Below are 27,499 nucleotides of genomic sequence, written 5' to 3'. Positions count from 1 at the left end.
CATAAATAAGCTTAGTAGTTTTGACTAGTGTTTATTTAAATTGGAAATATAATTGTCAAATTCATTATATTTGGTGTACTTTCTATATATCTGCTCTGTATTTATATGTGTCATTTCTTAACATATTGACTTTTAATTTTTGGTGTACGTTGTTATTGTGATCTTACCGTAAAACTTTTAGCTGTTTCAATAAAGTTCTTTTTTTATTAAAGTCAGCATCCAGATCTGTGTGCCTCTAGTTTTTCTTTGGGGTGCAACAGAACACTGCTGATGGCTGCCAAGATTTTAGCTGTTTCAATAAAGTTCTTTTTTTTTTATTAAAGTCAGCATCCAGGTCTGTGTGCCTCTAGTTTTTCTTTTGGGTGCAACACAACACTGCTGATGGCTGCCAAGGGGCAATGGTTAAAAAAAGAAAATCTGCGAAACAGGCTCACAAGGAGCTTCAGCAAAAGAATGAATGGCCCCAAGCCAGAAAAAAAGCAGGCTCCTTCCCTTGCTGCCCCTCCCCCTCCACTCCTGCCAACAAGAGGAGGTCACTCTTGGGCATTACAGTCTGTCAGTCATACCGTTTGGTGTTATGCATGTAGCGGGTGCAGCTGCTGCCATCCCAGGCACAGTAGGGGTCCCTAGCCAGGCAGCATTCAGCACAGGCTTTGCCATAGATGCCACAGCGGTGCAAGGGCAGCTGGGAAATGGAAGTCCTGGATCCCACGTAGAGCTGTTGCTGTTGGGAAATAAAGCCACACAGCCCATTAAGTGCCACCCGCTCACTGTCTTTCCTGGCTTGCCTAAGGATCACTCAGCTCAGGCCAGAAACAAAGCTCTCAGCCACAGAGCCAGTAGATTTCTCTCTTTTTCAAAGACTGCATGCCTGCAGTAAAGGATTGTTGTGCAGCACTTAGTTGTTAGATGTTTTATAAACAGTAATAGTCTTAATGACGCTGGCTCAGCTTCACAGGATACTGGAAGTTCCATGAAGTACATGCATGTTCACCCCACTGGGGCAAGTAGCAGTTCCCTGGGGCCATTTCAGGTCAGGAAACCAACATAGAAGGGGAAGCTTAACACCCACACACACACACCCACACACAACCATGCTGTGATTCCAACCCAAGCTGGAGCTTTATGTGCCCAATATTTAAATAAAGAAAGACATTGTGAGTTTGTTTACAGAACTCCCATATAGCTGAGCCCTTTCACCAGCATGGAAACTGATAGCCAGACTACGGAGCAGGCCCGGTTTTTGTGGCATTGACTGACAGAAAGAACAGAAGTAGCATATTTGTTCTTAGTCATTCCGCATGATCTTTTACAGCAGAAGCAGCTCTCCAGAAAAGCACTACCTTCTGTTCCTAAATATGGGGTGCTTCGTTCATTTATTGACCATCATATACCTTCGCTGAGGCTTTTAGACATCCCTGTACTGAACATATTTAATGACAGGTGAATCAATATAAACCAGTAATGCTCAAATCATAAATAAAAGATCCAGCAGTGAGCCACAGAAACTTTGCAGAGGGGGTGGATTACTTTTCAACATTGGGTGGGGTAATATGATACATAGAACTGAGGATATGGGCAGACAGGAAAACTGTTTGACATTTACTTCCCAAAGCACTTTCTGGAGTGAATCTATTGGAATAGAGGGAATCTACTGGATTCACTCAGGGATCATTTCTCAGGGAAAGTCTGTACTTTTGCTGCTCAAGCGACACAGAACGAGATGAGTTAGGATGTTCAGAAAGAGCTGGAACAGCCCTAGCATCATCACAATTGTGTGGATTAAAACAGGTAATCTCATGTTACAGCTCTCCCTTCTCAGCTGTATGCAAGAACCCTCACTGACATTCACCTCCTCATCCCATTCCCACTCCTGTTGTACTACATACCCGCTTGGAGGAGATCTGCATACTGGTAACTGGAGAGGAGTCCTGCCAAAAAGAAATAAAGGAAAGGCAACGTGAATGCACTGATGAAAGGCAGACAGTATCTCAGGTATTGCTCCAGGGTCTCAAGAACTTTCCCAGGACACTCAGGTTATTGCCTCCTTTACCTAGATGAAGACCCAAAGGCCCCTTCCAACATCATAGTTTTGTATGGAAAAGGTAAAGAACTGTTAAAATTGCTAAGCCCCACATGGAGGCATGACAGCATCTTTAAGCATTACAGTCCTTCCCCAGCGTAGCTGTATTCAGCATAGGCTAAACCACCTTTTATGATTCTCACCTTAAACACCTGTAACTCTTCCAGTAGCAGCTCTTCCATATTCTCCCAGCTCTCCTTGGGCACAGAGACCACCTTCAGGACTGTACCAATGTCTGACAAAAAGGGGGGAAGTGGAAAAATTTAACACAAAAAGGCACTGCAAGCTGAGGCCTTCCATGTTCTGAAGGTGACTCTGGAAATATTATCCACCCATTTGCTCTTCTCACAACCCGAGAGAGCAACTGAGATTTCAGTTCATACAAAAGGGCAAGGCTGTCAAAAAGGACCATCTAAAGTTCTCTTGTAGCATGGATTTGCCTCTGAGCCCTCCAATCTCTGCTTCAGTTTCAAAGACCATGTTAAAAGACTCCCACAATCTTATACCAGAATAATATTTGAACAGGATGTCATCTGTCCTCGGCAGTGAAAAAGGCAGTGTGCCTCAAGGCAACTGATGGCCACCTCCCAAGTGGCATGCTGAGCATCCTTCACTGGCCCACCAAGCCTTTCCCAAGCTCTACAGTGCTCTGCTGCTTCCAGTGACCACCTGCACTCAGTCCCATCCAATGCACTTTCTTATGACGCTGCACATGCACACCATCATAAGGAAACATCCTGACTAGGTTAAGTACAGATGGCCACTGGAGGCTGCAGAGAAATCCATGGCAATAAGAGGTGAAGAAGAGAAGCAGTGGCTCGGTCGGCCAATCAAAGGTGCCTCACAAGCCTGCTATAGATGACAGCATGCCTTCACTTTAATATGGAAATTAAACCTGTCAAATGCAGGCCTTGCTCCATTGTCAAAATAGCAGGCTACATGCTGGTCTCAGGGGTGCTCTATGAAGGATGAGCTACAGCATGTGCCCTTGATTGGCCCTTGATCTCAGAACCTCATCGCATGGAGCTTTATGGTGCAGGTGTGAACCAGGCAGTATGGGCTGTTTTTTCCATCAGAAGGGGAGGAATGCAAACACACCTGTGCCAATGAAGAGGACATCATAGTGGCCATCAGCTGCAGCTACTCGGTCCACTGCAATGTGGGTGAAGGTATAGTCCACATTGGTTTGCAGGAAGATGGGACGCTGGCCATGCGGCAGCACTGGATTGTACATCAGTGGGTGGTTGCGGGCAAACTGAATCACGTCATCAGGGAAATCTTTAGTAGAACTAAAAGTGCCAAAGGTTTTGCTGGGACACTGGGAGAGGCAGAAGGAAGAAGAACAGGAGAGGAGGAGATGCTGTGGCATGTCAAAACAATCAGCAGCCCTAAGTCCTGGAAACTCCCCCCATCCTACCCTTCCATGCATCCCACAGGGCTCTGCTTCAATCCCACCCTTTGAGCATTAGTTCCCCATCCTTCTATGTGACTCTGCTTATGCCCTACTATTTTGACCTGGAGCACCTTTCCTTATTTCAGTACTGACATCTCATAATATTGGCATAGTCCTACAGTCCAGATCCTCGTCTTCCCTAGCCATGGTATCTCCTTTCTCATCAGCTCAGTGCAACCTGTTCTTGCTTGCTTCTCTAGCCATAAGCTCTCAAAGCACCTTGGTTTATGGGTGCCCATATCACAACAAGCCACAGAGGCCTACTTCACTGAACTCTCTCAAATCCAAAGCACCTACCATTCCTGGGCGTGGATAAGGGACCCGGCCCTGGTACGACACCCACTGATAGTTGGGCCCCTCCTTGTGGGCAAAAGGTCCCAGGAAAGCTCTGCGTATGTCATTCATGTGATAAACACATATAGCAGAGCCTTTGAACACAGTGCTGTAGGAGCAGAACAAAGAAACAGGCATTCGGGGAAAGGGTTAAAGAAAGAAGTTGGCAGTATATTAGAGTGGAAACGGTGCATCTCCCATCCCATCCCAACCCAAACCATGCATCGTTTACCAGAAGCTCAGCCCTAAGTTAGCCTGGTCAGAAAAGCAGTCTGTGCTGAAAGCGAAGTAAGTCCTTCACTGGAGACTGCTAAACTTACCTGGACGTTGTGAAAACAGCATAGAGCAATGGATTACGTTTGTCCCTGGTTGGCAAGAGAAAGACATCACCTGGGGATGAAGGAAGGAAGAAGAGAAGGAAGGAAGGTATCACCAGCCTGCAATCCTCAACCCTGAGAGTGAACATCTCTTTCCCATTCAGATGAGGGAGTGGTCTTGCTCTAGATATCTTCCCATCCCAGCCATACACCACAAAACTCATCAGGCAATAGAAGTCACTGCTCTCAACTGGCCTTACATCAGTTCTAATGCCCCTTAGGAAGGGGCTGTGGTTCAGTAGAAGCACCTCTGCTGTGCACACAGGTTCAATCCCTGGCATCTCTAGTTTAAAGGATCAGGTAGTGAGTGATGTGAAAGATTACTGCCTGAGACCCTGGAAAGCCACTGCCAGTTTGAGAAGACAATACTGACTTTCATGGACTTTTTCTTTTTTGGTACACCCGAGTCTAATTGCTGGTGCATAAGAGAGCAAATGTGGCTTCCAGGCTGTGGCAGATGAACAAAGAGGAAATTCAGAAATTGAAGGAAGGCCCTGGGGACAGTCGCACAGTCTCACTTTCCCCTTGTTCTGCTGTGCAACAAATTCAGACAGCCCTTGGAGTATTTGCTTCATCGAGGGCAAACCCAGCTCTCAATTAGTCACAGTCACTCACGAAGATGGTCAAAGTGGGTGTGGCTTCCGTCACTGCCTGTCACTGCACACACCAGCCGGGCCTTCAGAAATGTTGTCCACTTATTCACCAGGCTTCTTTGCCCGCCCATGTCATTCTGCAAAGAAAAGAGGAGGCTTATCAAAGACTCGGGCAGGATTTCCTTTTCCTCATGTGTTTGCATATCCCCATTCCCCACTCTACCTCTAATGCTTCATCAGCATGGTAGAGGCACAGACCATCTGGGTTTCCATGGCAGAATAGCCATTGTGTGTTTCAGCAGCCAGTGTTGGTCTCATGCCCCATTGCAAGTAGGCTCATGCATTTAACCTGATGCTCTGAGCCTTGGTCCCCACTCAGCCCAAGCATGACACCTGGCCCTCTGATCTGACTTGCCTGACTGGTATCAATCTGGCTAGACCTCACCCACATCTGTCATCCTGCCCCATCCTCAGCTGCGGACAGGCACATGTGTCTCACCCGGCAGATTTGGCCGATGCGGGCAAAAGTGTGCTTGCCCAACCCTTGGGCTCCTTCCACGGCCGTTTCCCGGAAGAAGAAGAAAATCTTATCATCATCGGGGTTCTCACTCTCCGGGATCCAGAAGACATCAATGAACTTAGGCTCTTGGGTCAGACAGATGGGAGAATGTCACAGCAGGGCAAGGAAATGGCTATGCTTTTTGGAATGGAAGTTTAAAGCAGAAGCAGGTGATGAGTTTCTGTGCACAATCTACTTGCTATTTAGCCCCCTGGCTGCTCCTGTGCCTTGGCTCCCCTGCCCAAGGATGACACCAGCCCTCTGATCTAACTTGCTTGACTGGTATCAATCTGAAATCTCTCTTTGCAGCGCTCACGTCACTGTTCTTGTTAGCCATCCTGGGCGCTCTCTGATAGTTCAGGAAGCTGCCAATCAGATTCTGACCACAAGATGGCAACACACTTTCACAAGTCACAGAGTGAGATGACTGGAGGACTGGCCTAGTTAGAACCCACTAAAAGCATTAATGAAAATGTGGATTTCCTTGGCACTTTGAGAATAACATTCTTCCAGGGCCAGCAAGCCAGTGATCCACCAAGGAGCGGAAAAGGACAACAGATTGAGTGCATGGAAGTATTGGTCCCTGTAGCTCCCTTCTTCAGCATTGACCTTGTGGCGGAATGGGCCTGTGTCAGCTGGCAGGCCCCGCTCTGCCCACCCCTCCTTTGCCTGACCTGGCACCTGAAGGGGCAGTTTTTCTCCTCTGCCTCCGGGTATTGCTGCCACCACTGTCCCTGTCTTGGGCTCTGGTTAGGTGGGACAGTCTCCTAACCTCCCTCCGTTGTAGCTAGGAACCCACCTCGGGGCTTCCTGACAATCTTTCGGGCTCCCCTGGAGAGTTGGCAACTGGCCATTTTGTCCCTGTTCTCCTCCTTGGGGAGTCCCCGACCCACCCCTAGCATGTCCAAGCGGCTGGGGGAACTATGTGGTACAGAGGGACTTCTCACCATCAACGTTAAAAGGATTTAGTGGAAAACTCAACTATTTACAGGCATATTAACAGTGAGTGAACTGAAGAATCAAAATAAAGGTCACAAAACCGCTCCATCTCTCCCTTCTCTACACTCCTGGCCCTGTCTAGATGGTCTGCAGGGCAGGCACATAACTTCATTTCAGTGGAGAAGGTTAGATCTGCATGTCTCCCAACATGGCCTCTGCCTCCTGCAGACTCCAACCAATAGTCTGACTGGCTTCAGACTTCTCACAGACCGCTGACTGGACTCCCGCCCAAAAAGCTCCACTATATCAAACAGCAGTTTCCCACCCAGGAAGTGGCTCTCCCTCCTGCAGCACCTCACCACCTTGATGGAGCTCTAGGGAGCTGCCCTCAGACTACTGCTTGGAGACAGGAGGGGAGGGGGGGAATGAGGAGGAGACCAAGCCCAGGCCTACCCCAAGTTTGATGGTCTCCTCGTATCCAGCGCCCACCAACTTAAACACACCCACAAAATGGTGTTTCTCCACAGACCTATTCACCCCCCTCTTCTCTAGGATTCTCCTCTCCCTCTCCATCACTGACCGTTGAGCCATCGAGAGTCATGCTGCTCTGTACGGATAGAAGGCCTCGGACCCAGGCTGCGGAAGATTGTGAAGTCGCGGCCCATCAGGTCAGTAGCCACACCGGAATAGAGCTCTTTACCTGAATGGTGCAAAGGAATAAAGGGTTAAAAGGCCTCCTGGCTTGTCTAGGCCAAGCCCAGCTTGGAATCCAAACTGGAGCATGTGCAAGATGCTCTCTCTGGCCTGTGCACCTTCCCCCCCCCCCAAAGTCCTCCTCCCCCAAACATGGAAAGACCCTGAGCTAACTCTGTTCAAACTGCCAGCCAGCGACACGGGAGCAGCTGCCACTACTGGAGCCTTGCTAAGTGGGTGCCTGAAGCCAGGACGAAATGTGCCACAGGGCAGTTGCATCCTTAATGCACAGCACCAGCTGACACAAGCTGTTCCCATATCAGATGGAGGGCAGTCCCCATATGCTGGAGAAGTCTAAGGGTTCTTGGCCAGGACAAATATTAAAGAGCATCAGGTGAAATTCATCTTGCTTGGATCTGGGGACTTTGCTAATGGCCACTGAAGGATCATATTTTTCTTATTATTATCTTCATCAAGAAGTGTGTGTGTATGCGTGTGTGCATGTGTGTAACTACTATGTGTGTACAAGAGACTAGGTATTAATGGGACATACCACCAAACCTCCCTATAATTACCATCCAGGCCTTGTCACTTACCTACAAGTACTGAGGCAGCCATGTGGCGTGGGTCATAGGGGCTCTTCCCTTTGCCATCCTCTACATTCCCAAGATCCAGTTTAAAAACAGAGTCCTAGACGGAGAAGCAACATTTCAGAAGGACAGGGCCAGACAGAGCACTTCTGCCCCATCTCCAGTCCCAGCCGTCCAGCCCTCAGCTCCAGGGTCCACCACCAAACTCACCTCCGCACGCTGCCCAACCTCTACGAAGCCACAGATGGGGTGAAAGGCCCCTGTGCCACAGGCGTACAGGTGGGTGCGGTTGTAGAGGTGTAGAATCTTGACGAAGTTCATGCACTCGGCCTACAAAGCAAAAACAGTGCTGGGTGAGTTCAAGGGGTGTCTTTTTCATTCAAAGGCTGGGGAAGCTGCATAATGAGAGGGATGGACAGATGAGAACCTACAGGCCAGGATTGGGAGGTACCGGCAGAGCTGAGAGAGGGAGCCAAAGGCTTGGAGGGCTGTCAAGAAGATGCTTCCCCCATCCCTATCTATTACATTCTACCCAGTGGCTCCTACTCCTCACCCAAATTCTTTTTTCAGATGCGCCTTCCCTCCTGCCAGAAATGGACATCTTGCGCACAGACAAAAACAGAGGAGAAAATGTAGAAAATGGAGTACAACAACTTGCTGGCCTCCAGTGCTGGCATTTGTTGTGCTGGTGCTTTCCTAGCCTCTGAATTTCCTCCCCTGACATTGCTGAAGTGCCAGAGCCTGTAGGAGCCTCTCTCTTTGCATTCAGCACTGTACTGCCTTATGCTTGCCGGGTGGGAATGGGGGTGCCTCCACGTCCACGGCTGATTAGAATTCCTGCATGTTTCACCATCAGCTTCTCCCAGCAGGGGGTTTGTGAAAAGGAGGATTTGGCTGTATGCTACATCCAAGGGGGCCGGGAATGATTTTGGGGGGAGAGATTTCGTGCTAGTCACAAGGAGACACAGAGACCCCAGTTCACCCTCCAAGTTGTTTTCTTTTCCCTGCAAAGCAAAGCTCCCCAGCAGCCCCACCCCTCCAAGGCCTGTCAGGAGTTGAACATCTGTTTGACTTACTGCTCAGCACAATTACCCACTGACAGATCACTCCTGCCAGGCCAGCCCATTAAAAAGGGGCTGATTTAAAAAAAAAAAGTCTGGGATAACTCAGGCAGAAGTGATGCCTCCTTGATAAATGGGCAGTAAATATGAGGCTGGGGGAGCAACAGGCTGTGGTGGGAAAGCGGAAGACAGTCAAGGCCCCATCTTGCACTGCCAGGCACCTTGACAAGCTAGAGGGTCCCAGCTTGAGAAGCTAGAGGGTCCCTGTGAGGGAAAGTACCCCTAACTTTTCCCCTCAAGGATTAATGTGAATGGTAACGGGCTCATCCATTCTGCAGGTGTTACTAATTGATCTCTCTGCCTACATAGTCCTTATCATCTTCAAGGCCAGAGTTGGCTTCTCAAGAGAAACTGCAGAGGGGGGAGGTCAGGAGTGGTGAGGTAATTTTCTAGAGGATTCCAGCAAGACTGTATGTTGATTGGGTGTCATCATCACCTGATGCTGCTTGACCAAAAATATAATTGCGCTAAGAACCTGGAGGAAAAAAACTAGCTTGGATTCTGATGGACTAAAGGTCACGCTTGAATTGCAATTGCTAGCAATGTAGAGAATGCCGGTGCTAAGGCCTTCTGACTCTTGGACTTAAGGTTTGTGCCATCGAACGCAAGTCCTGCAAAACGTTAGACAGTTAAGCTAGTTTTCTTGTTTTCCTGCTGTATGATTCTGAGATAATGTGTTGCTTGTAGTTTGAATCTTTAATTCTGCTAGAAACTACATGAACTTCATAAACTTTTAAATAAAATCTACTAAAGATTTGGTTACTTGTGTACAACTGCCCTGGGGACTCACGGGGTTCAGCCTTGGACTCATTGACAAAGCCCCACTGAGCTCTCTTCGACAGACAGCATGCCTGCCGAAGAAACAGCCAAGGCAAACAAGCAACTGAAGAGGGCTGAATGCGGCACTCCGGAAAGAGTCTTTTCACACGTGGCCATCAATTGCATGGGGGGGGGGGGAGAGACAGTGCTCAGCAAACAGCCATGGGTGGCTGGGAACCAAAAAGCAAATAGGAGGCTGGGAGAGGAGGGAGAAGGAGAAGCCCATAGTCAATGCAATGCTTCGAGGGCTGCAGGGGGAACTAGACGGCCAGAGTTACAGCCCTATCACTGGCTCAGCGGCAAGTCTTAGAAATAAATGTCCTGGGATTTGCAAGCTTTGAAACCAGGAATGGTGCCAATGCTCATTTTCTTTCTTGCATATGCTCTTTCTCCTCTGGGAACCTGGGGGTCAAATGTTTAAATCTTTAAATCTTTCCTCAACATTGAGCAATTCCCCCCCATACGCCTGATGTAGAATGCATCAAAATAAGGGAGGGGCTTCCTCTGGAAAGAGACACCGTTCTGCAGGAATGAAAGCAACCACTTCAAAGAAAGGTATTAGCAGAAAATATTAGCAAGGTGTTAATGGCTGACGAATGAATTTGCACAAAGTCCGTTTACAAAGGAACAGAATAATAATTTCTAAAGGAAAGAGGGTCCTAAAAACGAAGCAGGTGGGGAATAGGGCTGCAGCCAGGAAGACCAGATAAATCATGGAGCTCTTGACAACAGTTCCTCCTGCTACTTTTGGTTATTGACCAGATTTTAAAAATGCAACTCTAGAAATACTATCAGCCAAGCACAGTCTAATTTGCTCGATACTATTAAGTACAAGAAGAAATAAAACTGTGTGTCACAGGTAGGCTTCTATCATACTCTCCACCTAACTGGGCATAATCTCTATTGGACCCACTGGGATTTACTTCTGAGCATATATGTATAGGACTAGAAATAAAAGTTATTTTCTAGAAGCATCTGTTCCCCCCAGGGAGGGACACATAGAGTTAATTATATCTTTCCCTCCATGGGACAAATAGCAGCTCAGGGGAAGGAGGATGATTTAACTAGGGAAACGATGTGAGGGCAAAGGGTTACCCTCCCCTCCCCCTTTTGCAGCATCATGAGCCCAACAGGGCCATCTTTCCACAGCCACAGTTAACTCTTTAAGAAAGCCACAGTTAACTCTTTACGAAAGCCTTGGGAGATCAGCTCACAGATTTCCTGCCATCAAATCTTGTTGCACCCTGAAACCAGGAATAATTAGTGGCATCCTCTAAAATCAACAATGTCCCTACTTTTTCTCTCCTATGGAAATCTCTGTAGCCTATAGGCAAGACTGCAGCCCACGGCCTGTCACCTTGCACTTGCGGGTGTTGTGTGTGTGTAATGTGCTGTCTTGTCACAGCCAGCTTATGGTGACCCTGCAGGGTTTTCAAGGGCAGGAGATGGTGATTTGCTATTGCCTGGCTCTACATAGCAACCCTGGACTTCCTTGCTGGTCTCCCATCCAAGTACTAACCAAGTTCAACCCTGCTTAGCCTCTGAGATCTGACAAGATCAGGCTAGCCTGGTTATCCAGACTCTTGCACTTGTTCCTACTGAGTAAGCAGGACTTCCCGTCTGGAGAAACCATCCGGTTTTCTTCCTTAGGGAGCAAGAGGTGCTGACTCTGACACCTAATAGCTAGCATTCTGATTTAGGTTGAAGGAAGATGCAACCCAAGAATGGGGACAATATTTCATAAACTGAAAGGGTTTGGCCTCCCTTGTCCTGTCAGGCCGCCCAGCTGTGCAGCAAATGGAAAAGGGAAATGAGTCAGATGCAACACTGATGGATCAATGCATCAGGCACCGGCCAGATGTTCCAGCACTGCTGTTTCAACAGCTCTCCCAGACGTGCACCACTGAGCTTCTGCTGAGCCTCCCCGTGTCTATATTTCTCAAGCCATCCATCACAGACATGAGTAGCTAACGGCCCTGGTGTCATGCCCCACAAACAGAAGAACAAGGCAGAAAGCCAACAGTGAGTTTGTGTGTCTCATGCCATGCAGCATGAGACAGGCCAGGTTATAAGGACAAAAGCAAGCCACAGGTTGAGTGCCTGTGCTCTGACACAGAATGCTGCTCCAGGTAAATGCACAACCAAGGAAATGGCTGGGCCACCTTCTACAAAACACTCCCCAATCCTCTGTCTCTGCCAGCCTCAGACCTACCAGGTTCTTCCTTCCCCCTCATTTCAATGCACAGCCAGAAATCTCTGGCGTCCCAACTCTTGGCTCTGGCTTTCCATCTTGATTTACATGCCTATTCAGATGGGGAGCTGAAAGTGTGATCTTGCAGCTTACACTCTGGTAATGCTTAACCTAGACAGTGACGTCAAGTTGTATCACTGAATTTAAATGAACTTCAACCATAAGGGCAGCTAAGCTCTTAAAGAGCCTGGACCCCTTCCCAGACCTATTAAAGCCAACATGCCCCTTCCCTACAGGCTGCAGCAGCCTTACCAGCACTTTGCTGCTCACTGAGGCTCTGGGCACACACACACACACACCACACACACACTTTTTTTTCTACTAAAGATACATTGGGATTTTTGCTCCTGTGATGATAATTGCTCTGCCTCCCAATCATTTGCACAACAAAGGGGGTGTCTCCATTATTTACTCCCATTCTTTGCAGATGCCTTCTATGGAGGAAGGCAGAAGGATTTGCACTCGGCATGGAATGTGCTGCTGGGGAGAAAACAAATCCGGCGGGATCTTCCCACACTTGGAAAAATCGGCTTTTTTATTTTTTGCACAGAACTACCTCTGCTGATAGTCCCTTTGTATGAATGTCCAAACCTGCACTACTGTGACTGTGTCAATGAAGGGGATGGGTTTGGTTTTTCCTGGGATTCACTGGGGAGGGGGGGCGTGTTCATGATCACACACACAGAGAGATGTGCTTTCTAGAACAGCCCTTGGGGGCTAAACCATTTGCCAAACTTCCCTCCCATTGCTGGGCAGGTCCTTGAAGAGACAGGCCCAGGGGCTGTCACATCCCTATCATCACTCTTGAGCTAGCCCAGGAAGACAAACAACCTCGGGGGCTCTTTGGTGTCCTGCCCTTTTACCCTGAGGGATAAAAGCACCAGGAGCTGTTGACAGGGGGAGCAAAAGGAGACAGGCCTCCATCACAGAGAGAAATTTCTCCCTGATGCCTTTCCTCACCTAGCACTCTGAGCTCTGGCCAGCTGCATTCCATACCACTCACAACCTACTTGTGTTCAGCAGAGCATGAGGTACACCCCCCCCCCCAACAGGGTCAGGTCCTGGTGAGACAAAACCAGTGCCTTGACACTGCATTGAACCCATAATTCAGTGCTTGGCTCTGCCACCGCGTCACTGGGGGCATCACTGTACTGTCACTGCTTGGCTGCTCTTTCACTTGAAGTAGCAGGATTAGTTAAAAAAACAAAACATGTAGGTTCTGTTTACAATGGGGTTGATGCGCTGAGCAGTTCCTGTCTTGGCACTGCTCCTGGTGCCAAACACCCCAACAACTTTCTGACTTAGTGCTGCAGAAAGCAGTTAACACATACAGAGCTCCAGCGATCTTAGACCATTCATTTGTCACTCCTTGCCTCATTCCCCCCATTTCCCATCCTTTGCTTCTGCTACACAAGACACTTTTTTTGGGGGGTTCTCATTCTTACTTAGCTACTGTTCATCAAACAAATAATTAATTAATTGTGACACTGAAGCAATCATAATTTCATCTCATTTCTTCATGGACTCCTGAATGTGCTCAAAGCATCAGTAACAATTCATAACAGCATGCACAATGCCGCAACACCTAACTGGCCATGTAGCACCTGACCAGCCATGCCCTAGGGCAAGGTAGGTCTTTCTTCCCCTTGGGCACCATTTGTAATGAGCCAGCCACTGAACAGTACAGCCCATATTTGCCATGTATCAGCCCCAACCATGGTACACTGGAGTGGGCTGAAGTTCTCCACATGGACTTGGGACTATGGGTCTCAGAGGTATTCAAACAGGACATTACAGCCACCTACCTATTACATTTTCATCCTGCCCTTCCTCCAAGGAGTTCAAGGTGGTTCACATGGCTCTCCCCTGGTCCCTTTTATCCTTAAAACAACCTTGCAAGGTGGGTTAGGCTGACAGAGAGTGATTGGCCCCATTATTACCCAGTGGGTTTTATGGCTGAGTGGGAATTTGAACCCAAGTCTCAGTCCAACAGACTGATGCTTACAAAATCATCTGATTCTGAGTCAGATAACTGGTCTCTCAAGGTCAGCATTGTGCATTCTGGCCTGCAATGGCTTTCCAGGGTCTTGTGTAGAGGTCATCTACCACATGATCCTTTCTACCAGGGCTGCTGAAGATTCTGCATGTAAAGGAGGTGCCCTACCCTTCCCCTAACCACTAAGAAAATTCAATGTATCTGAAGAAGTGTGCATGCACACGAAAGCGTAGACCTTGAATAAAACTTTGTTGGTCTTATAAGTGCCACTGGACTTGAACTTTGTGCCACTAAGAAACACTGACCCTCTAAATGTGTTTAAAGTCCTCAAGCCAAACATCTCCCTTCTGACTTGGATGAGTGAATCTTTTCTCAAAGCCTGCCCTCACCTAGAAGGTAAAGCCATCCCAAGACCTGGAGCAGCATTACAGAGACCAGCAGGCAGGCTATGTTGAACTCTGGCATTGGGAGTTTCGAGCTGCTACAAACAGCCTTTGAGAGAACCATCTTCCCCTCCCCTCAGCTCACAAAGCTCGTATTTCCAAACTTGACACAGCACTGCCTCCTCCCTAGAAAACCTGTATGAGTTATAGCCAAGGTGCCCGAGACCCTTCTTCATGCTGCTCCACAGTTATCAAGGAGCAAATCTGAATGTGTCCTGGTTCATCTCTCCTCCTGCCAAAAGTGGTGGGAACCATCCTCTTATCTCCCGGAAGGTCAGGATGGGTCGCTGCTAAGCAGGAATCCCTAAGTGCACCAACCGGTCCCTCTACAGCGACATGATTCTCAGCCCTCATGGGGCCTCACAGGGTTGGGACATGAGGGGGCTCTGGGCAAGACTGGGGACAGAGAAAACAGTTTCCTGTGAAAGGGAGCTCCTTCCTGCAAGGTGCTGAGATCCCCAGCTGCAATGAAAGGTCGGGGGGAAACCAGGGGAAGGATCAAGCTAGAATATCAGGCCTTTCAGTAAGTAGTATCGGGGTTCCATTTTAGTTAAACCTCTCTGAGCTGCTCCATAAGGAACTGGTTGGTCTGTTCCCCCCGTAAGCACCCTACTCACATCACATCTGCGAATGCCTCGTGTCTCCTTCACTCTGTGCCCTTTGCTAACACAAGGCTTGAACAGAGGATTTCCCATCTGGGTTCACTTACATTGATGTCTTTACCTGCCCAGTTACATTCTTCCCTCCACTCTACAAGCGCCGGCCAGTAAATCTGTAGGAACAGAGAATAGGCAGATAATTAGCAAATGAAGTATGTTAGTGTAGTTGTTCATCATACTTTGAGGATGAAAGTGAAACATTACAGGAGACAGGCTGTAAAGATCCCCCCCACACACACCAACACACACTTATATTCCTGATATCCTTTGGTCATGGCTCCAGGTCTTCTTGCTATTGAGTCCGTGGCATAGTGACTAAAGGGGCCATTATATTTGATGTTGATGGGTATGCCCCAAGGACTAGACCTAGAGCTCTCGAACTCTTAGTATTCTAAACCAAATTAAGCTGGGCCACAAAGTCAACTGAAATACATTCCTGACACCTACTTGTGGTGGTGGGGAGTTTGACCCAGGAACTGGGATACCTCCTGTTCTGGATGGAGCTGCACGACCCCTAAAGGAATGGGTTTATAGGTTGGGGTGGCTGCAGTGGCCAGGGGCAGCTTTCATCGATTTTGGCTGGTAACTCAGCTGCAGTCCTTCCTTGGTGGGAAAGATCTGGTTACTGTGGTACATGCCCTGGTAACATTTAGACTACATTGGCCCCTGCCACACGGGCAGGAAACTGCAGAGGAGAAGTGTGGCTGTTTGCCCCGGGGCAAACTAACATGCAGTAAAGCGATCAGACCTACTGTGGAGGTTCTGTGGAGGTACTGTGGAGGTTCCATGGCAAGGGAGAGGTGCCGATCACAACACACGCCTGCGCGCAATGAAGAAGCGCGCGGCGCGGCGAACTGGTTTTCTTTTTTTGTGTACACTACGAATGCGCATGCTCCGTTGGGTGCGTGTGCGCATCCACGGAGACGTGGGGGAAAAAAACCCTTTTCCGCAAGGGGACATGGGCGGGCGCCGGATACCACCGGAAACGCGATCAGACGCCCGCCCTTGCCCCGCAGTTTCTGGAAACTAGTACCTCCAAGGTACTAGTTTTTTGCTGCGCTTTTTCGGCAGGAAGCCTCAGTTGTGCCACGGAAGCGCTACGCTTCCCAGATGTGCTGGTGAGATCGCGACCGGAAACTCCGCTTGTCTTCCGTATCTCTTGCGTGGCTAATGTTGCGTGTGACCGCAGCCATTACTTCAATGTATTCTGTATGGGGCTGCTCTTGAAGACTGTCCAGAAGCTACTGTTGGGTACAGAATGCTGCAGCCAGAATGTTGACTGGATTGGGTTGTAGGGACCATGCCACACCAGTCTTGGCCCATCTATTCCTTGGTGGGAAAGATCTGGTTACTGTGGGACATGCCCTGGTAACATTTAGACTACATTACTTCAATGTACTCTGTATGGGGCTGCTCTTGAAGACTGTCCAGAAGCTACTGTTGGGTACAGAATGCTGCAGCCAGAATGTTGACTGGATTGGGTTGTAGGGACCATGCCACGCCAGTCTTGGCCCATCTATACTGGCTCCCAATTTGGCCCAATTCTAGGTACCGGTATTGACCTTTAAAGCCCTATACAGCTTGGTGTCAGCATACCTTAACCACAGCCTACTCCTATATGAATCTACCCCTCTACTCCAGTAAGCTTTGGAGGCCCTGGTTCAAGTACCTCTGCCCTCGAAGGCTAGACAGGTGGCAATCTGAGAAAGGGCCTTATCGGTTGTGACATCAATACTTTGGAACTCTCTCCTCTACTATTGTCTTCCACCAGTGTGTGAAGAATTTTTTGTTTTGTTTGGCGTTCCCCTACTAACTGTTATTGGCCCTCCTCCCTTATGACATTATGCGTATTTATATGTTTTATTGAGTTGTTTAAATATTTTATAGACACATATTTTAGACGCTGTTATAATGTAGGAATGTTTTAATATTTTGATGTTTGCCACCATAGGGACCCTACTTGGGTAGAAAGGCTGCATAGAAATGTTTCAAACAAATAAATATCCCCAGTACTAACCTAGCAAATACTGTGAACACCAGAATTCACCACTGATTGATTTTCTTTTGCTAGAAGGAGTACCAGATATGTTTACACTAGTAACCTGGTCCTATAGGGCACTCTTCCCTCAAGATCATTCCATGCCTTAAAGACTGATCCAATGAACCCACACACTGAGACCAACTATTGGGTGGGATCCCATGGAAGGTTTCTACATTTGCAGCAGTCCTTGCACAAACAGAAGCACTCCCTGCCCACTTGCGCTAGTGAAAGTGATTCTATCCCCACTGTCTTTTCTGCATGCTCAGGACATAATGCAAGGTATTTCCTCTGGTATAATTTCAAAGCCAAATTAAATGAAATCATGTGAACCATATGTTGTACATTCCTTTGCTCCATATGCCCATTTAGATTAAAGCACTATGTATTGCTGCAGCTGCTGCACTACTACTTTACCAAGTGGAACTGTGCCAAGTACCTTTTCCTTTCTGATCACGCATTGCTGGATCTAACCCTATTTCCCCACACCTTGCTGGTGCAGTGGCAACCAACGGTTCCTGCTGTACCAGCACTCCATCCGAGCCTCAGATGGGGCACCATCAGGGGACAACAGAACAAGCGAACGCCACTGCTCCCCAGCAGTGAGGGGTGGCCTGCAGCTCATTTATCACAAACTAGATGTCACTTCATGGCACAAAACTCTGTTTAAGTTAAAGAAATCAAATCTGTTCACAGGATAAGGCTGTTAGCCATGCAGCAAAGAAGCAGACAGCAGCCTTTCAGAGCAGAAAGCCATGCTCTGCCAGCCTTCATACATACAAACAAATGCTGTGGAAGGAAGGAAGATGTATTATGTCCCCAAAGCATTGCTCCTGCTGGGATGAGAATGCAACTTTCATCCACAGCCCAGCAGTGAGGGCGTCAGCCGTCTCAACCCACGTTCTCTCCCGCCCCATTTAACTCCATTAACCAGGAAAGTTTATTAAAGGCAATTTCACAGAGCAGACAGGAATGTTAGATCTGTTGTCACGATGAGAAAAAAAATGCCCCCCTCCTGATACTTCTTTATAGCAAAAAGAGCTCCTAAGGACCTCAAAAGGGAGTTGAAGAAAGACGATATAACTCAACGTCTTTTGCTTTTGAGAAGGAGCCCTGTCCTTTTTTGGGTGTCAAGCCCCAAACAGTGCAGAGGCACCTTACCTTCTTGTCCTGCTTGCTGATATTGTCCAGGCTCAGGGAGGCAAGATAGTTTTTTCCTCCCACAAAAAGTCGTCCTCTCTCTTCATCCAGCAGCAGTGAGTCGTAGCAACAAGAGCGCTCCAGCTCATAGGTACGCAGTCCATGGCGCATTCGAAGATCTGAAGAGAAGAGGGAGGGAGGAGATGGAAGGAGAACTGCAGCCTCAGGGAAGAGATTCCATTTGAGTTCTCAGAGCAAAACTAGAAAGGATTACTGAAGCCAAATAAACACAAATAAAGAATGCAAAAACTGAAGTGATTGCTTTATTCTTTTGTAATCTGCCTTTAATTGGTTACACATTACCTTGTATACAGAGACAGAAAAGAGACTCCTAACTGCTAAAATAAACAAACAACTACAGACAGCTCAAAGTGACAGTTTCCACACATGCATTCCAAGAAATATTAACATCTGTACAGTACAGCCAATTTCATTGTACTAATTGCTCTGTTAATACTGATGTACTGTTTGATGGGTACAGTAGATCCATGCTGCTGTCGGAGCCTAGAAAGAATAAAAAATTCCCTCACACTGAAGTCAGATTTAAGAAAATGGCTAGTTGGCAAAACTACAATTTATACTGGATAGTTCTTTCACAAAGCAAATGAACTAACATTGCAGCTTGAACTCTGGCCATAGCCAATAGGAGATCCATATCTAAATCTTGGCTCTGCAAATGACCTTCGTGTGACCTGGGCCAAGGCAAGGCCCCTCACTAGGCCTCTGAGCCCTTCACACCCTCTTGTTTATTCGACCTGCAAGTGCCTTAAAGAAGCAAGATTCCCTGTCACTTCGCTGAACTCAGCACTGTGGGCCTTGGTGCACCAGGAGCCTAATAATGGTGCTATCACAGCCTCTGTAATGGGTTGATGCCTAAAAATAATCGGCTCAGCCTATTTTGCTGACAAATCTAAATAAATCAAACTGCTTACTACTGAAACAGTATTTAAATTTACACACATACACACCACACCCTATCTGAAACCGGCCTCTGAGGAAATGGTCTGTGAATCACAAACGCTCGTATTGAAATAAATGTTATCTTTAAGGTGCCAACGGACTCTTGTTTGTATTTTACAATGACAAACTAACAGGGCAACCCCCATTGCAATAAATAAAACCTGGCCAGGAAGTAAAGCCATTCGAATTCCTCTCCAACAGGCAACCTCAGTCCCCCCCCCCTCCAGATCCAGTGTGCTCCACAGAAGACAACCCTCTCTGGAACCTAAAAGGCAGATATGAACCCTCTGTGTTCCAGAGGGTGCTGCTGTTTTGAAAATATATGGCAACAGCGGCTATAATCCCATGACTCCTGTTGACACTCATGCTCTGTCTGTATGACATGAACGCGGTTAGAAGGAAGGAGGCTGGATGTCCAGGAGATGCTCCTGATCTTGCCTCCTCACCCTCCCCTGTCCAAATCCAATCTTCAGCCTGTTGCAGACCCCCCTCTGAAGCCCACCCGCCCCAATCGGCCCCACCAGCTTTAACAGGTTAGCAGCCTCAGCAGCAGCGTGACATTAATCTCCCAGCACAACAGGCATCTGCACAGAGAAAGGGCCCTTTCTCTGTCCACAGAGACTAATCTGCTGGCGGCGGCAGGAACAAATAAGTCATTGTGGGGAAGTGAAAGAAAGTGGCTGGCAGGGGAGCAATCCACCCGCTAATGAGCTGTTGCCCATCTTGGGCGCATGGGGTGCTGCACCGTGTGTGCACAGGACTGGTGTGGCCTAATATGCCCCAAAGTGTGGGCCTTCATTGGCATAACCCTTCTGGTCCAGTAGCACCATCTATGGTCCTGACCTCCTTCTCTGTTGTGTGTTCTCCAGGTCTGACTATACCACAAATGACAGGATAATCTGATACTGCCTAGCCTTAAGCAGCAACCATGCCTTACCTGATTCTCTTGTCCCTACCTGCCTTGTCTACTTTAAACAACAAAAAATTGTTTTATGCTAGGCTTGAACCAGGGTCATGAGGTATTACTAGATCTATGTCTAATTCAGAGAGTAACCCCCCAGCAAAAAAAAAATTGCCCGTTGCTGGGGTTGGGAAATTCCTGGAGATTTTGGGGGTTTAGCCCGAGGAGGGCAGGGTTTGGGGAGGGGAGGGACTTCAATGGGGTACAATGCTGTGACGGACCCCTGTCTCTTTCCTACTCCCAGGCAGTGTTCCCTCTAAGCTGAGTTAGTGTGAGCTAGCTCACAGTTTTTTAGCCTCCGGCTCACACATTTTTGTCTTAGCTCAGGAAGGATGGCTCCAGAGCAAACTAATTTATACAGTAGCCAAATCACCTGCTCACAACTTTAATGCTGGTAGCTCAGAAAGTAGAATTTTTGCTCACAAGACTCCAGAGCTTAGAGGGAACTAAAACTTTAGTTCCTCTCAATGACCGAGTTGACCTTAGGTAGCGTGTATGTCTTCTTTGTCTTAATAACCTAAACTGTCCCACCCTGTCAAAGACAATTGTTGAGTCTTTTGATCCAGCACAGGAACTTGAGGGAAAATACAGGAGCCATCTTGTCTTATTATTAAACCCTTCTGAAATGGCACCTGAGGCAGAATGCCCCCCAAATCCCTCCTGCCGGAGCGATGAAAAGACCTGGCAACCCTACTTTGAAAGGAAGTATCATTCTCATGCTCCCACATTTATTGACTAAACCCTATCAGGAGTGTGGCAAGCCTTAATGCAAATTAGCACATTGATTGAATACGTGCATTGACCTTGACCTTAACAATCTATGCATCTGTGTGCTAACATTTCACTTCTAGGATGGGCTCCTCTGCATTCTTCATATCCTGAACTAATTTTCAAGGAAATGGAAAGTACTTGAAGAGAACTAGGGCAAGTATGTTACTGGAAGGGAGGGAGAAGCCTTATCTAGTACCTTCTTGGGAATGGCTTTTTATCTTATTGGACTCTGATAAGGTTATCTACAGGATTTCCTCTTCTCTCCATGTCACTCACAAGACACTCCAGGGACTCTGAAGGGAGCAGCGGGTTAAAAATAATGTAACAGTGTGTGGTGGTAGAGGGGGAGACCAAATAAAAGTACTTTCTCGTTCCCTTTTCAGGGGGGTATTAGGTCCAGCCCCTAACCAGTATAACCATTCCAAGCAGCAGTTTGGAATGTATACAGGTAAAATGAGTGGATTTGAGTACAGTCACTCCTTTAACACAATATAGCATCAGAATTGTCCATAGGAGTGGTATCTTAATGCTGGTAGTCTACTTTAGGGGGCTCCTAGGAAGGTGACCCCCCCCTCATTTTTTCCAATCTTTGGAAAAAACTGAGATTTTCCCATGGCTGTGATGGTTGGGATACACATAGACAACCTGGCTTCGAGTCACAATTTTGGTAACACACAAATTACAGCTAGGTAATGGAAAGGCACTAGCTTTGCTAACCCTACTTTAACTAACACTACAGCCATGAGATAATGACACCTATAATGAGACAGATGTTTGTCACTGTACATCCCTGTCTCTTTATTCAAATAGCAAGGGAATCAACATCATTTAACTATGGAAAGGGAATGGATTCTGCCATACAGCTGGGACAAGAGAAGCCAATGGAGCAATTTCTTTTCTTCAGTTCCCTAAACTCTTCTGCTTCTCTGTCATTCATAAATAAAAAGGCTTCTTGAATGTAAACATTCTCTTCTGTGGTTATTCTGAACATAGCTGACTTACCCACAATGACCTGCTTTAGCTATTAGTTCAACAATAGAAGTGGCAGAAGAAAAAACAGATGGGCTCAAAAGAAAAGGAGGCACAGATTTTTCTGGCTTCTATATTGGGTCTCTGATTCACTTGAGTAATAAAGAACCAGTCGGCAGTATCCCTTTAGGGGCTGAAAGGCAAGAATGAAATCTGGTGATCTTAGCCTTGCCTTGGTTATATTTAGATGTCACAAACAGGTTACTGGAATAAAAGAAGAGTGACTAATGCTCTCCAAGTAAGCCCAGTTGGGAGAAATGCTCACAAAACAATCCAGAATTCCTTCCTGAACATTCATCATAATACCCTTCCCCACTCACATGGACAACATCCCTTTGCCTCATCTCCTTCAGTGATCTCTGTGACCACATGCCACTGAAGAACCTGGTCAGGAGCATTCAAAGACTTAACATTGTACAAGCTATTTGAGCAACCTTAAGGTGCTGCCTAGCAGCTTGGAGAAAACACCTCAAATATGAGAAGTCTCAACTTTTCATTAGGTCTAACAGATTGCTGGATGATAACAAAGCATCATGGAGTTGGGGATGATAACAAAGCATCATGGAGTTGGGGGGGAAGAATAAAGCAGAAAAAAATATAAAATTCTGAATTAACCAAAATAAAAAGGACTAAACCCCCCCCCCCCAATGTCGGTGTGTGTAAGCTTCAGCACCAAGATCTCTAGGATCTATCTGACAGCTGCAGTAATCCAGATTCAGCCGGTTTAGACTTAGCATACTAGACTTGGTTCATACTACCAAAAACGCTGCGCGACACCCCAATGGCCTGATAAGACTAAATATGCTCCAGACATTATTATAAATAATATATAAAGGAGTATATTATCAGCACTCCTTAACCTGTGTTGTAATATAGAAATGAACAAATATTCAATCCCAAGTACTGAAAATTTGTTAGACCTCATCTGTCTTCTTTTTTCTCTATGGGTGGTGGTTTACACGCACAACAGGTGAGAGCAAGTTAGTGACATCAGCACGTAGATTTGCAGTGATATTGCTGACTTCAGGAAAATTGTTCTCCAGCTTTACACAAGTGTAGACACTATTCTAAGAGCAGAATTGATCCAGGTTACAGCCATGGTCTTGCCCTTTCTATCGCACCTTTCCTTGCCCCTGCAGCACAGATTGGAAAGTCACTACCCTAACTGCAAGAGGATGGGGCTACAGTTCTCCATGCCCGTGTGTGTCTTTGCAAAGATTAGTTGTTGTGTCACAGAAAGAAAAGAAAAGAAAAAAACATGAACTGTGTCAAATGGAACATAACATGCAACCACTCCATTTAAAATAAAAGGTAGCTGTCAAATTTATTTCAGGGGTTTCCCGACTCCATCTCACACACACCCCCAACACACACACAGTTTTCCTTATTATGTCACAGCCCATCTCCCTGAGATCTGCTCCATGCAAAAGAACTGTTCACACCATCATAGTAATGGTCCTGTCCCCTGAGAGGTACTACCTATTCTGTCTATATGGTTTTTGTCCTGCCTATCCTGTCAGGTGGTCAGGTCGGCACAAGTAGGATCTCCTTCCCCACATTATCCTCACAACATTTTTGATTTTGGCACACTCATGCTATTTTTTTAAACTGTGGATTGCAGCGGTATGAACCTCTGATTCAACTTTTCTCCCTGAATCACATACAAACACACACATATGTCTGCACGGAGGAGAGGGGCGTACAGCTATTGCACAAGGGCCTACAGTTATCCCTCTGCAAAAAAAACACCAGTCAAGAGGGCTGCAAAGAACTTGCAGTGACATGCAAAACAGTAAAAATGGCTTGAGAGAGGGGCCTAACCCTCCTCCTCAGTGCTATGTCCCAATCTGAATTGAGATTATGCACCTGCAAATAAAAGTGTAAAAAAGCAGCAGCAGACTCACTGACAGATCTCCCTTTATCCCATCCAGGCCTCCACCCCTGCTTAAACTCCAAACTGGTACAACCTGTCCACCAAAATCCCCAACAGAACTAATCCAGAGTTCACACTTCTGATATGAAGCGGCAAACTCTCCCCCACGTACCTACTCCCATCTATTGCCCCCACTTGTTTGTTTTCTACTTACCCTGGAAGGAGAGCTTCAAGCGAGGATTAGTACTGGCAGCCGTAGCTTCATTTCCAGCCAGCAACAGCAGCGCCAACACCTGGATCATAGCAGCTGCTGCCTCTTCCCCCTTGCAAGCACTGGACTCTGAACCTCAGGTGGCTGAAAGGCAGAGATGAGAGAGTGAGACAATCCGCAAGATCGGGTTACAACAGTCCCTTGTGTGGGAGGGGAAAGGAGAAGGCATGGGGGGGGGGAACTCAGCTTGCTTTAGAAGGGGGAAGGAGGGACCCTAGACAAATATTGATCTCCTCTGGGTTTCCCTCCCCTCCCATTTTCTGCTTCTTGTCACAACCCAAGACAAAATGAATGACTTGGTAAGGTCTTCTCAAATGTGCTGCAGGTTGGGTGGGCAGGTACAGGATCAAGGGATCCTAAAATGAATGTTCCCGCAGTGTCCAAAAGGTCCCTTACTTTTCAAAGACTTCCGCAGAACTCTACAGCACTCCATAGATCAGTGATGGCGAACCTTTTAGAGACCGAGTGCCCAAACTGCGACCCAAAACCCACTTATTTATCGCGAAGTGCCAGCACAGCAATTTAACCTGAATACGGAGGTTTTACTTTAGAAAAAACAACTCATACATTAACTTAAGATGATCCAAACAAAGTAAGAAAAGCAATCCCAAATGCTTTCATTTACTTAAAATTTGGCAGAGAATTTGACACTTTAATGATGGTCTGGGCCTGGCTGGTGCGATGGCACGTGTGCCCACAGAGAGGGCTCTGAGTGCCAACTCTGGCACCCGTGCCATAGGTTCGCCACCACTGCCATAGATGCGGCTGCAAGTTATTTTCCTACATTTATCTGGCAAGCTGACATCTTCATCTTCAGCCCAAAGCCCCATCAGGGTCCCTCTTCAAGGTGAAGCTTTTGAGATACACTCCCTGCCTTCTGCTGCCACATCTGCACTTCAACACCAATGAGAACAGTGGAGCACAATGAACTACCAAGGCGGAATACCACATTTTGGATGCAAGCCAACTGCTTCTGCAAGGTTGCTGTGAGGACAGGCTGGAAGGAACTGAAAGTGTGAACACTGCCGGGGGACTTTGGGTTAATGTCTTGTTTGGAAGAGATATTGCACACTTAGGTGCTCTTCTTTTTATTAAGTACTAACAGTGAACCATGAGGCAAACTTGCTATTTTTACTCTATCCAATGATCAGATCAGTGATCAGCATGCACTGTGGTGAGCAAAGTATCTTTTTCAGCAGAAATATGTCCATTATTTCACTGTTCTTCTACAACACAGACACAGGCAAAGTGCACAAAGAAGTAGTAACTTCAGACTAGTCACTGGGTAATATGAGTTTTTATTTTAGCATCAACCATGTTTTCCTGGAATTTTTATATGAAGGATCTATTTTTCTATATAGGACCTATAGACTTGGTGATAACAATGTCCCCTGTTGAATAAGGAAATGAATTGCCCAACTCAGAAACTCTTGCAAACCCCCCCAAAGTTTGAGGCCAGTGGCGCCTTTAAGACCAACAAAGTTTTATTTAAGATATAAGCTTTCGTGTGCATGCACGCAACCTCAGACACAGCTACCCACCTTACCAAAATCTTACCCAAAAAGTAAGCCAGGAAACCATTGTACATCCCAGACAGCAGTGGGTAGTGACAAAGAATGAATGGCAAAGAAATGTTTCATTCAGTATTTCCAAAACATGGTGGGAAAGTGCAGGGATAAAACCGCATGGCAGATGTGCTACCGCTGTCATAAAGAACCGGGCTGCCAGAGGAATGTGTGATTCGGGTAAGACAAAGCCAAGAACCCCTATGATTTTTCTTAATGAGCTGTAGCTCTCATCTCTCTGCAATTTATGACACCCAAAGGTACAAATGAGATTCTGTCCAGCTGAGGATATCCAGATACCAGTCAGTTTTTACTAGAACTGTGTCTGTGCGGAAGAATTTTTGAGAAGACTAAACTTGCTGCTTGCTGCAATCTTTGCAGCAGTGTAAATTTAGCAGTTTAATAGTGCAATTCTAAACAGAGTTATACCCTTGGCTTAGAAGGGTGTAATTCTGTTTAGGATTGCCCTGCAAGCCAAAATAAGTGGGTTTTTTGCCCCACAATAGCTGGTATTGGAATAGACATGGAGGTAGCCAACCAAATACTTTGTCAATATCTGTGAAATCAAGCCCAGATACAAATGTCTTTTCAGAAGAGAGCTGTCTCACTTCAGAGTAAAGTTTGAGTCCAGTAGCACCTTTTAAGACCAACAAAGTTTAATTCTGTGTATAAGCTTTCATGCACATGAAAGCTTATATCCAGAATTAAACTTTGTTGGTCTTAAGGGTACCTAGGGCTGCCAAGTGGGGGCAGGTGGCGGGTAACCCCCCGCTTTGGAGGCCCGATTTCCGCCGCCACAGAATCGGGCCCCGGGGGGAACCCCACCCCTGCGTGCGTGTCACCAGGAAGTGACATGGACACGTCGGGCACGCTGGGGGCGGGGCCACGTGCCTGGCGTCCTGGCGTCCTTCCGTCACTTCCGGGTGACGTGCGTGCACGCACAAGACGCCGGCCGGGAGCCCCCCGGTCCCGGCGAAGATACACTTGGCAACCCTAAGGGTGCCGCTGGACTCAAAATTTTGTTCTATTGCTTCAGACCAACAAGGCTATCCACCTGAATTTCAGTTCAGAGTAGTCAAGGTTAGATTTATAGTAATAAAACAGACCATTCTTCCTTTCCAGATCCAGAATCCTAGAAGCACCCTACCTTACATCCCCTAGAAATTTGTGCCACTGTTCCTTTTCCTGCCTCCTAGACTCCAGCAGTATTCAGGGAAGAAACTGGACTAAATCAACAAGGTACCCTTTAGTATGTGTTGAAAGGCTTCACTGATGAGGGGCTTCACCATTTACATCTTCCAGAAAACAAACTCCACTGACTCAGCCACTGCATGAAAGCGCCAGTCTACATGTGAGGGTTCCCCGATGGAGATCCATACAAACAGCCCACACAATGGCTTCTCTGCACTTACCACAGTGCATTCCCCACGTCATATGGAGGCTCCATGCCAATGCCAGGAACCTTGAATGAGGTTATGGAGGTTGTAACATTTTGACTAGCCCTGTGACATAACATATGGCAGCTGCTTCGTGTGCGGTCACCCATCAGGGCATAGCAGCAGTTCCTCCATACTGTTATAGCTGCAGGTACAGTCCTCCTTCCAGGTGTTGTCATGCCAAAACTGCTTTCTCCAGATCAGCACCATTCCTTTCCTGAAATGCCATGTCCTAGGGTGCAACAGAGAGGACCAGTTGCATGCCCAAGAAAAACCCCACTGAAGTATGAGGCTATTCTAGATCCAAAACAGGAACAAAAAAATCCAGAATTGGAAAGCTCAACGACGAAAGCTGCCTGCATTTCTTTCTGCTTGCTTCTCACTTACAGTACTATCAGCAGAGAACTCTAGCAGCCCATAAGGCTTTTATTTCCCTCTCTATCAGATGTCCAACAGCAACGCACAGCCCAATTTAAAATACAGTTC

The 27,499-nt window shown here is 47.1% G+C and overlaps 1 protein-coding gene across 1 annotated transcript in view; it reads right to left on the bottom strand.

Moving 5' to 3' along the window:
- SEMA3B (semaphorin 3B) overlaps positions 1-27,499 on the bottom strand; it is a 44,139-nt gene that overhangs the window by 3,747 nt on the left and 12,893 nt on the right. Inside the window, exons 2-15 of the mRNA XM_015412941.1 lie at positions 23,956-24,096; positions 18,109-18,266; positions 14,960-15,022; positions 7,831-7,950; positions 7,627-7,720; positions 6,918-7,037; positions 5,339-5,484; positions 4,862-4,976; positions 4,190-4,259; positions 3,834-3,978; positions 3,182-3,401; positions 2,227-2,318; positions 1,890-1,931; positions 567-724 (exon numbers count right to left, since the gene is read on the bottom strand). Of these exons, the coding sequence (XP_015268427.1) occupies positions 567-724; positions 1,890-1,931; positions 2,227-2,318; positions 3,182-3,401; positions 3,834-3,978; positions 4,190-4,259; positions 4,862-4,976; positions 5,339-5,484; positions 6,918-7,037; positions 7,627-7,720; positions 7,831-7,950; positions 14,960-15,022; positions 18,109-18,266; positions 23,956-24,043 (1,631 nt within the window). The 5' untranslated portion in view covers positions 24,044-24,096. The remainder of the gene's footprint in view (positions 1-566; positions 725-1,889; positions 1,932-2,226; positions 2,319-3,181; positions 3,402-3,833; positions 3,979-4,189; positions 4,260-4,861; positions 4,977-5,338; positions 5,485-6,917; positions 7,038-7,626; positions 7,721-7,830; positions 7,951-14,959; positions 15,023-18,108; positions 18,267-23,955; positions 24,097-27,499) is intronic.

The sequence above is a fragment of the Gekko japonicus genome, unplaced genomic scaffold (assembly GCF_001447785.1).
Source record: "Gekko japonicus isolate JY-2015 unplaced genomic scaffold, Gekko_japonicus_V1.1 scaffold1800, whole genome shotgun sequence".
Classification (NCBI taxonomy): domain Eukaryota; kingdom Metazoa; phylum Chordata; class Lepidosauria; order Squamata; family Gekkonidae; genus Gekko; species Gekko japonicus.
This window is presented reverse-complemented; position numbering and strand designations above follow the sequence as displayed.